An 11648-nucleotide genomic window follows, 5' to 3' on the forward strand; every position below is an offset into this window, starting at 1 on the left:
CTACCTGGGAGGGGAGGCCGTGTGGCGCTACCTGGGAGGGGAGGCCGTGTGGCGCTACCTGGGAGGGGAGGCCGTGTGGCGCTACCTGGGAGGGGAGGCCGTGTGGCGCTACCTGGGAGGGAAGGCCGTGTGGCGCTACCTGGGAGGGGAGGCTGTGTGGCGCTACTTGGGAGGGGAGGATGTGTGGCATTACCTGGGAGGGGAGGCTGTGTGGCACTACCTGGGAGGGGAGGCTGCGTGGCACTACCTGGGAGGGGAGGCTGCGTATCCCTACCTGGGAGGGGGCTATGTGGCACTACCTGGGAGGGGGGCAATGTGTTACTAACTGGGAGGGGGGCTGTGTGGCACTATGTACTGTGGGCACTAAATTTACGGGGGTACAAACTGGGGGCCTAACTTGTTTATGGGGCCAAAAACAGGGCCTAACTTCTATATGGGGGCACAAAGTGACTTGTTCTGCCATTTTACTGCCGCCGTGAGTTTCCCCGCAAAGGGACCCGCTAAGTCTGTGTAACCCAAGGGCCCACATAAACCTGGAGCCGGCCCTGATCAGGGGTTCCCTCTAGGAGCGGAATCCCCAGCCTATGCTCTGGCTAGGGATTCCACTCCTAGAGAAAGCCCCAATGGCGCTATCTACAGGGGGCGTAGTGCTATCTACAGGGGGGCTGTGGCACTATCTACATGGGCACTGTGACACTATGTGGGCACTGGCACTATATGTGGACACTGGTACTAGTGGCAACTAAGGGGGCATTACACTGTATAGGGGCAGCTAAGGCGGCATTATACTGTATGGGGTCAGCTATGGGGACCTTATACTATATGGGGCAGCTGTGGGGGCATTATACTGTATAGTGGCAGCCTTAGAGGCATACTGTATGGTGCATATGTGTGGGCATTATACTTTATGGGGGCATTACACTGTATGGGGCAGCGAAGGTGGCATTATACTGTATGGGGCAGCTAAGGTGGCATTATACTGTATGGGGCAGCTAAGGGGGCATTATACTGTATGGGGCAGCTTTGGAGGCATTATATTGTATGGGGGAAACTATAGGGGCTTTATACAGTATGGTGCATCTATGGGGGCATTGTACTGTTTGGTGGCAGCTAGAGGGCATTATACTGTGGGGAAGGACTATGGGAGCATGATACTGTGGGGGCTTAACCAGGTGTGTATGGGCGGGGATTAGGCGTGATTAGAGGCGTGGCTTAAAAATTGTCCCTCTTTGTGATGGAAGTTGAAAGTTGGGAGATATGTATCTGCCCCGTGTGAACTCAGCCTATTAGGGTGTTATGTGTTAATCGAGGGGAGCTCCCATTTTATGACCCCAATCTTTTAAGGCCCTTTTACACGGGCCAATGTTCGGGCAGACGCTCGTTCATCGCTTGTCCTCATACATTACTGATCATAAAACCTTATGAAAGGGGCAAACAAGTGCCGATCAACGAGTTGTCTGTTTTACAGTCCTTATTGGCCGTTGTAAAAGAACCCTTAGACCAAGTGGAAATTGGCTAGAAAGATTATCTCCTTCTGGATACCACCTTAACCTATAGGACAGCCCTAAAAATTGGTCAGAGCCATAAGCTGGTCACTCCAGAAACCAAAGGGATTCAAATATTTTCTAAAGCTCCTATACCTCCTTGGCTCGTCTCAGGGAATTCAGTGGAGCTAAACGAAACATTGTGAGGACCAGCGGGGGAAAAAAAACCTATGACCGAACCTATAAAACTGCACCACACGGGACCAGAAAGATGGAGGTAGAATCATAAACGGGAGGGACTTGTCCACCAGACAAATCTATGGCATAGAATTTTATACAGAACAAACTTTTTGAAAATTGAATTTTTTAATGACTTGCAAAAAATTTTGGCCCATTTTCACGATATATCACTGGATCTTGCATCCAAGAGGAGCTTCAATAAAGGGGTGCATGGATTTTGATTTGTTGAGACAACGCATAAGCAAAGAGATTCAATTGACTAATATTGACTTTGGCAAATGTGATTATGCAACCCACAGGTTACATGGTTAATGATTAGAGAGAACGAAGCTTCCATTGTTGTATATAAAGTCATCTGTGTCACTGTAGGAACCTGGCAAAGAGTGGAGGACCCAGGAACATTGTGAGTACAGAGATATCATATATATTGGATGTTTTTCCCATTGTTGGGTTTTAGGAATTTCTCATGTTTTGTTTTTTTTTTAGCTCTTCCATTCTCTATAAAACGATTCAATGAATGTTTATAGAATAGAATGAATCAAATACAAATAATTCCCAAACAAGATTTGATCACTTTATCCTAATGCCGGGCAGGTACAGATATAGCAGAGCTGAATATGTTATTGATCTGCATCTTTTGAACCTCTGTGAAAGCTCATTACTTCATAGCCATTGCATTTAAAGGGATTGTCCTCTTGGAACAAGTAATTGTGTAAGAAGGGTCCAACAATGATAATAGAATGGCAGCAATCATCTGTAATCTGTGGGGAAACTCAGCAGCAAGTGTTGAATTACCCTGTAGCGCCACATCTGGGGACATGGAGCATTACATGGTGTCTATTGAAATCAACGGGCTCTCCGTGTAATGCTTTGATGCAACGGGTCCTCCAGAATAAAAAATGTTCTTTGCAGCTGATCTATGCTCTCACTAATAGATGAGGGTCCTAAATTTAGGGACCCCCTCTATTGACTCCAGTTGTTGTTATTTTTTTTTAACTAGACAATCCCTTTAAATTTTTTATGCTGTGTTGATGTAGAAAAGCAAAAACAAAAATGTCTTCTACTGAAAACCTTGCAGTTCATCGAATGGAAAAATACAGAGCTATCACCCCTAAACAGCGCCACCCCTGTCCACAGGTTGTATACAGAGATGCAGCTCAACCCTATTTACTTCAATATAGTCAAGCTGTAATACCAGACACAACCAATGATAAGGAGTGCCGCTATTTCTGGAAGAAGCAGCATTTTTTTTTTCTAATCTTTGACAATCCCTTTAAAATAAGTTTGAAATCCATGTTATTGAGCAAGCATCTCCTGCCAATAGACAACTTTTTGGGGTACGGATATTCTGACCATTCACATTACTCAATTAACTGAGTGTCAAAACTAAGGTACAGGTGTAGCCCACCTAAAAAAAGTTATGTGTGGCCCTACAGTGGGGCCCTATCACCTGCATGTAGACCCTTTTAGCTGCTAGACTCTTGGGTACTGTCTGGCTGCACTATATTATCAACATGAATATGCGGATCTGCCATCATTGGATAGTAGAGTTTCTGCATCAACAATTACTTCTCATTAGTGCCTAATTTTTAATGCTTTTCTATTACCTACATCATAATAAACTAGTATTTCCTAGGTCCCTTCTCTATAGGGAAATTCAAAATTGGGCAGCATACCTAGAGATACAAAGTGTTTTGGCAAACCAAGCAAAAGATACTTAAATATAATCCTTGTCATACCCCTATTAAATTAATTCTGGATAAAACTCCAAGGTATATAGACGACGTAATTATTAATTGCTTACATTCAACAAACCTGAGTCCGTTTTAAAAAACATTTTTTTTTGTCTTTCAGAAAAATGAGGATCCTTCTGTTTTTGGGAGTGACTCTACTCTTTACATTGGCCTTTGCTGACCATCATAAGGGCCATGATAAAAATGACAAAGATGACCACCATGATGGCAAAGATGACCATGATCACCATGGCCACCATGACAAAAAAGGGGAACACCATGGCAAGAAGCACCACCACCACCACCATAATGAATCCTTAGCCTGCCACAAGATCGCAGAATACAATTCCAAATTTGCCTTTGATCTTTTTCGGCGCGTGGCTCTAGACCATCCTTCTGAGAATATTGTCTTCTCCCCCGTTAGTATTTCTACAGCATTTGCTTTCCTGTCTCTTGGTGCTAAGGGCCAGACCCAGTCACAGATCATTGAAGGAATTGGCTTCAACACGTCCGAGATCTCAGAACAAGAAATTCATGAAGGTTTCCACCTTCTTCTGGATCTTCTGAATAATGTGGACAGGGAGCTGCAGCTCAGTGGTGGGAATGCTCTATTCATTTCCAAGGAACACAAGATTCTCCAGACATTCTTAGATGAAGCCAAGAGGCTCTACCACGCAGAAGCATTTTCTACGGATTTCAAAGACGCAGAAGCAGCGAAAACTCAAATCAACAGTTACGTGGAGAAGAACACCCATGGCAAGATCGCTGAGCTACTCAACAGCGTAGACCAGGACGCCATTTTTGTCCTCATCAACTACATTTACTTCAGAGGTAATCCATCACACTAAAATACATAGAACATAGTCCAGCCCACTGAGTAAGGCAAATCATGACCCCCTCCACCCTCAGTAAGTAAAAAGCAGAAAAACGGACCAACGGCGCTGCAATTGAGGTCGGGAAATAAGGACCTTTAGACGGACATCACGGCAAATATTTTGACGACAAGGCTACGCGTTTCGACACCGGACTGGTGTCGAAACGCGTAGCCTTGTCATCAAAATATTTGCCGTGATGTCCGTCTAAAGGTCCTTATTTCCCGACCTCAATTGCAGCGCCGTTGGTCCGTTTTTCTGCTTTTTACTTCCTATTTGGACAACAAACTCTGTTTTGTTTGTGTTTTTGGACCTGGCAGCAGCTCTTATGCTTGTGTGACACCTCATCAGTGTCCACTCTCCAAGGTGAGCTTATATCTAACCAGCTTTGCTCCTTCACTTAATCCCACTTTTACTTTGCACGATGTGGCGCCGTGTTTCCTTTTCTTCTCCGTTTTAGTCCACCCTCAGTAGTGATCGGGGGCTCACTTCTTGGAATTTCCTCACTTTTGAGAAGTTTGCTAAGACATGTTCCTGGTGCTGATGATTGGCCAGGAGGTATTACTTGAAAGTGGTGGAAGGGGTTGCTGCACGTGTTGCTTGTTCAAGCTTCATTCGTACCCCAGAGAGGACCATTATTGGGTGTAAATAGTGTCTACCATATAATATCACAGCTCAGCCCCTTTTATATCTTACAAACAGTCCAGATTATATTTCTCTTCATTTCTTTATAGGGAAATGGGAACATCCATTTGAAGAGAAATGGACAAAAGATGGAGATTTTCACGTCAATGAGAACACGACGGTGAAGGTGCCATTCATGACCAGAACGGGAATGTACAATGTGGCCATCAACGATGAGGCTACTGTGATCTCCATACCCTATAAAGGAAATGCCAATGCTATGTTCATCATGCCTGCAGAAGGGAAGTTGACAGAATTTGAACAGAATTTTAGTAGGGATCAAATAAAGAAGTGGAAGAACGCTATGCACAGGCGGTAAGGGAGTATTATCTATCTATATATCTGTCAACAGTTTACTTATGATAGTAGCAACTAGTACCCCAAATATGCTCTTCATACTACTACTATAAGGGGAAGTTGCAGCAACAGTCAGCCACTATGGAAGTTATGGAGGACTGTATTTAGTCAACCAGACACCCACTCAATGCATATATGTGCAGACAGGTATATGCACCTCCCATAATCCCAAGCATTTGCGGTCCAGTTCAGTTTTGGGAATATATATTCCTACAGCGAGGTAGTAACATCCATGTATCAGCCAACATCAACCGAAGCATCTAGCAAAAGAAAATCCGACTCATAGGATTTCCATTTATATCAAAGAAGTCACAGCCTCGAAGGACTGGACTTTGGTTCAAGTCCAATTAGAAATCTCCAAAAAAATAAATTGATAATTATCATTACACCAATGATTGAACATATGGCATATATCACCCATCCCCTCCATAAAAGACCCTCGTATTGAACATGTCCATGAATAGAGAAGCTTGGTTTGGCTGCAGTAGACATAGAGGAGGGGAGGTTTGTTTTTTTGTTTTAATTACAGACCTGTCCATGAATGTTTATGAAGGATCTGCACATTACCTCATGGGGTTCACAGTTTACATATTATCTATAATCTTTTTGCTATTATTTTTAAACAGCGTGGTGGATTTAGTTCTCCCCAAATTCTCTGTCTCCGGCACACTCAACCTTAAGGAAACATTAAGCAAATTGGGCGTAGTAAACGTCTTCTCAGACACTGCTGATCTTTCTGGTATCACTGACGAAGCCAACCTTAAAATTTCTAAGGTGAGTCTATCTATCTATCTATCTATCTATCTATCTCATATCTATCTATCTATCTCATATCTATCTATCTATCTCATATCTATCTATCTCATATCTATCTATCTATCTCATATCTATCTATCTATCTATCTATCTATCTCATATCTATCTATCTATCTCATATCTATCTATCTATCTATCTATCTATCTCATATCTATCTATCTATCTATCTATCTATCTATCTATCTATCTATCTATCTATCTATCTATCTCTCTCATATCTATCTATCTATCTATCTCTCTCATATCTATCTATCTATCTCTCTCATATCTATCTATCTCTTATCTATCTAATATCTATCTATCTCTCTATCTATCTATCTATCTCTCATATCTATCGCATATCTATCTCATATCTATCTATCCTCATATCTATCTATCCTCATATCTATCTATCCTCATATCTATCTATCTCATATCTATCGCTATCTATCTATCCATCTCATATCTATCTATCTAATATCTATCTCATATCCATCTATCTATATCTCATCTATCTATCTATCTATCTCTCTCATATCTATCTATCTATCTATCTATCTCTCTCATATCTATCTATCCATCTATCTCTCTCATATCTATCTATCTCATATCTATCGATCTATCTCATATCCATCTCATATCTCTCTCTCTCTCATATCCATCTCATATCTATCTCTCATATCTATCTATCTATCTATCTATCTATCTCTCGCTCTCTCTCTCTCTCTCTCTCTCTCTCTCTCTCTCATATCCATCATTTAACTATTTTCAGTCTATGTACCAAAGAGTTTATTAAGATTATTTTTCTCAACCTCCATAGGCTGTCCATAAAGCTGTTCTTAACGTTGATGAGAGGGGGACAGAAGCAGCCGGCTCCACAGCACTTGAGGCAATCCCAATGATGCTTCCCCCTCGTGTTACATTTGACCGTCCCTTTATATTTTCATTGTATGACTACAAAACCCGAAGTGTTCTTTTCACTGGAAGAATTGCCAACCCCCAGAACTGATTCTCTCCAAAACATTCCTTCAATAAAGTATTATAGTTTATCAATTTTGTCATTTATTTTACAACACTGCAATATTTAGATACTGGAAAAATTTTAATCAATCATTTTCAATCATGGTGGTAGATAAAGTCAGATTATGTCCAAGAATATCCCTGGAATGACATGAGATCTCATCATCAATGGTTGTCTTTATTCCATTTGGATGCTCAAGTGTCCAAGTGATGTATCCAATAGGAGATTATTCATTAAAAGGGTCAATCACCCTCCCCACATGAGATCACTAGAACAAAAAACATATCACCTCTAACCCCAATGAAGGAAACAGTTATCAGTTGACAGCCGCTCCTCTTTTTCTGTCCATATTTATTTCTACTATAGATGTTGGTGTAGAAAAGGGAAGGCAAATGAGAAACAGGAAGAAAAGCCGGTCATGTTAAGCTTTCAAGCAATTCAGGAGTTAGACTAAAAACAAGAGATCACGTGACGCTAATGGACCTGGTCAGCAAACCGTTGGACATTACGGACTGTGTTCGATACCCAAAGTCTAGACAACCAGGTCCTGGTCATCAAACTGCTGGAAAGAAGTGCTCTACAGTAATGAATTTCAGGGCTCCTGTTTTAGTCTATAAGGTCTCAATAAGACTTCTCTCTATTATCTCATCGAGACCTAATAATGCATTTTACACAAAGGCCCATTCAAGGGGTATTCCCAACTAGGCACCGAGTGTCCATATGCCCTATTATACTTTATAGTTGTCAAAGAGGGGGTTCTCTTCTTGGGATCCCATATAACAGCCAGAATGGACAGTCACTAGACAAGGCAACTGTGATTTTGGAGGTAATGAGTTACATCGTCGCCCATTTGAATGGGACTCATATCATCTCAAGATTTAAGATCACTCTGCAGCAGTGGCAAAGCATTAATACAATTATCTTCCTACAGTGCGGTCACCTGATTGGCATACTACATAGGAGGGAGATTATAGTAGTTATATACTTGTATATACAGGCAGTATTATAGTAGTTATATACTTGTATATACAGGCAGTATTATAGTAGTTATATTCCTGTATATAGGGGGCAGTATTATAGTAGATATAGTCTTGTATATAGGAGGCAGTATTATAGTAGTTATATTCTTGTATATAGGGGCAGTATTATAGTAGTTATATTCTTGTATATAGGGGCAGTATTATAGTAGTTATATTCTTGTATATAGGGGCAGTATTATAATAGTTATATTCTTGTATATAGGGGGCAGTATTATATTAGTTCTATTCTTGTATATAGGGGCTGTATTATAGTAGTTATATTCTTGTATATAGGGGGCAGTATTATACTAGTTATATTCTTGTAGATAGGGGGCAGTATTATAGTAGTTATATTCTTGTATATAGAGGGCAGTATTATAGTAGTTATATTCTTGTATATAGGGGGCAGTATTATAGTAGTTATATTCTTGTATATAGGGGGCAGTATTATAGTAGTTATATTCTTGTATATGGGGGGCAGTATTATAGTAGTTATATTCTTGTATATGGGGGGCAGTATTATAGTAGTTATATTCTTGTATATAGGGGCAGTATTATAGTAGTTATATTCTTGTATATAGGGGCCGTATTATAGTCGTTATATTCTTGTATATAGGGGCAGTATTATAGTAGTTATATTCTTGTATATAGGGAGCAGTATTATAGTAGTTATATTCTTGTATATAAGAGGTAGTATTATAGTAGTTATATTCTTGTATATAGGGAGCAGTATTATAGTAGTTATATTCTTGTATATAGGAGCAGTATTATAGTAGTTATATTCTTGTACATAGGGGGCAGTATTATAGTAGTTATATTCTTATATATAGGGGGCAGTATTATAGTAGTTATATTCTTGTATATAGGAGCAGTATTATAGTAGTTATATACTTGTATATAGGGGCAGTATTAAAGTAGTTATATTCTCGTATATAGGGGGCAGTATTATAGTAGTTATATTCTTGTATATGGGGGGCAGTATTATAGTAGTTATATTCTTGTATATGGGGGGCAGTATTATAGTAGTTATATTCTTGTATATAGGGGCAGTATTATAGTAGTTATATTCTTGTATATAGGGGGTAGTATTATATTAGTTCTATTCTTGTATATAGGGGCAGTATTATAGTAGTTATATTCTTGTATATAGGGGGCAGTATTATAGTAGTTATATTCTTGTATATAGGGGGCAGTATTATAGTAGTTATATTCTTGTAGATAGGGGGCAGTATTATAGTAGTTATATTCTTGTATATAGAGGGCAGTATTATAGTAGTTATATTCTTGTATATAGGGGGCAGTATTATAGTAGTTATATTCTTGTATATAGGGGGCAGTATTATAGTAGTTATATTCTTGTATATGGGGGGCAGTATTATAGTAGTTATATTCTTGTATATGGGGGGCAGTATTATAGTAGTTATATTCTTGTATATGGGGGGCAGTATTATAGTAGTTATAGTCTTGTATATAAGGGCAGTATTGTAGTACTTATATTCTTGTATATAGGGGCAGTATTATAGTAGTTATATTCTTGTATATAGGGGGCAGTATTATATTAGTTCTATTCTTGTGTATAGGGGCAGTATTATAGTAGTTATATTCTTGTATATAGGGGGCAGTATTATAGTAGTTATATTCTTGTATATAGGGGGCAGTATTATAGTAGTTATATTCTTGTATATAGGGGGCAGTATTATAGTAGTTATATTCTTGTATATAGGGGCAGTATTATAGTAGTTATATTCTTGTATATAGGGGCAGTATTATAGTAGTTATATTCTTGTATATAGGCGGCAGTATTATAGTAGTTATATTCTTGTATATAGGGGCCGTATTATAGTCGTTATATTCTTGTATATAGGGGCAGTATTATAGTAGTTATATTCTTGTATATAGGGAGCAGTATTATAGTAGTTCTATTCTTGTATATAGGAGGTAGTATTATAGTAGTTATATTCTTGTATATAGGGAGCAGTATTATAGTAGTTATATTCTTGTATATAGGAGCAGTATTATAGTAGTTATATTCTTGTACATAGGGGTCAGTATTATAGTTTTATATTCTTGTATATAGGGGCAGTATTATAGTAGTTATATTCTTGTATATAAGGGGCAGTATTATAGTAGTTATATTCTTGTATATAGGGGCAGTATTAAAGTAGTTATATACTTGTATATAGGAGGCAGCATTATAGTAGTTATATACTTGTATATAGGGGCAGTATTATAGTAGTTATATACTTGTATATAGGGGCAGTATTATAGTAGTTATATACTTGTATATAGGGGCAGTATTATAGTAGTTATATTCTTGTATATAGGAGACAGTATTATAGTAGTTGTATTCTTGTATATAGGAGCAGTATTATAGTAGTTGTATTCTTGTATATAGGAGACAGTATTATAGTAGTTGTATTCTTGTATATAGGAGACAGTATTATAGTAGTTATATTCTTGTATATAGGAGCAGTATTATAGTAGTTATATTCTTGTATATAGGAGCAGTATTATAGTAGTTATATTCTTGTATATATGAGGCAGTATTATAGTAGTTATATTCTTGCATATATGAGGCAGTATTATAGTAGTTATATTCTTGTATATAGGGGCAGTATTATAGTAGTTATATTCTTGTATATAGGGGCAGTATTATAGTAGTTATATTCTTGTATATCGGAGCAGTATTATAGTAATTGTATTCTTGTATATAGGAGCAGTATTATAGTAGTTATATTCTTGTATATAGGGGCAGTATTATAGTAGTTATATTCTTGTATATAGGGGCAGTATTATAGTAGTTATATTCTTGTATATAGGGGCAGTATTATAGTAGTTATATTCTTGTATATAGGGGGCAGTATTATAGTAGTTATATTCTTGTATATAGGGGGCAGTATTATAGTAGTTATATTCTTGTATATAGGGGGCAGTATTATAGTAGTTATATTCTTGTATATAGGAGCAGTATTATAGTAGTTATATTCTTGTATATAGGAGCAGTATTATAGTAGTTATATTCTTGTATATAGGAGCAGTATTATAGTAATTATATTCTTGTATATAGGGGGCAGTATTATAGTAGTTATATCCTTGTATATAGGAGCAGTATTATAGTAGTTATATTCTTGTATATAGGTGCAGTATTATAGTAGTTATATTCTTGTATATAGCGGCAGTATTATAGTAGTTATATTCTTGTATATAGGGGGCAGTATTATAGTAGTTATATTCTTGTATATAGGAGCAGTATTATAGTAGTTATATCCTTGTATATAGGAGCAGTATTATAGTAGTTATATTCTTGTATATAGGGGGCAGTATTATAGTAGTTATATTCTTGTATATAGGAGCAGTATTATAGTAGTTATATTCTTGTATATAGGAGCAGTATTATAGTAGTTATATTCTTGTATATAGGAGCAGTATTATAGTAATTATA

The 11648-nt window shown here is 38.0% G+C and overlaps 1 protein-coding gene across 1 annotated transcript; it reads left to right on the forward strand.

The window, feature by feature from the left end:
- Window positions 1-2020: 2020 nt before the first annotated feature.
- On the forward strand, window positions 2021-7215 carry LOC142664895 (alpha-1-antitrypsin-like). Its single transcript, XM_075844316.1, has 5 exons — window positions 2021-2127; window positions 3579-4288; window positions 5064-5328; window positions 5997-6144; window positions 6987-7215. The coding sequence occupies exons 1-5, from the start codon at window positions 2036-2038 to the stop codon at window positions 7173-7175; spliced, it is 1404 nt and encodes a 467-aa protein (XP_075700431.1). The 5' UTR covers window positions 2021-2035; the 3' UTR covers window positions 7176-7215.
- The last annotated feature ends 4433 nt before the right edge of the window (window positions 7216-11648 follow it).

The sequence above is a fragment of the Rhinoderma darwinii genome, chromosome 12 (assembly GCF_050947455.1).
Source record: "Rhinoderma darwinii isolate aRhiDar2 chromosome 12, aRhiDar2.hap1, whole genome shotgun sequence".
Lineage (NCBI taxonomy): Eukaryota > Metazoa > Chordata > Amphibia > Anura > Rhinodermatidae > Rhinoderma > Rhinoderma darwinii.

What these genes read in the sequence shown, in the direction of transcription:
- LOC142664895 (XM_075844316.1), top strand. Translation starts at nt 2,036, where the DNA reads ATGATTAGAGAGAACGAAGCTTCCATTGTTGTATATAAAGTCATCTGT. An exon ending in AAGAACGCTATGCACAGGCG is followed by an intron (nt 5,329 to 5,996) that starts GTAAGGGAGTAT and finishes ATTTTTAAACAG; the next exon opens with CGTGGTGGATTTAGTTCTCC. An exon ending in CCAACCTTAAAATTTCTAAG is followed by an intron (nt 6,145 to 6,986) that starts GTGAGTCTATCT and finishes CAACCTCCATAG; the next exon opens with GCTGTCCATAAAGCTGTTCT.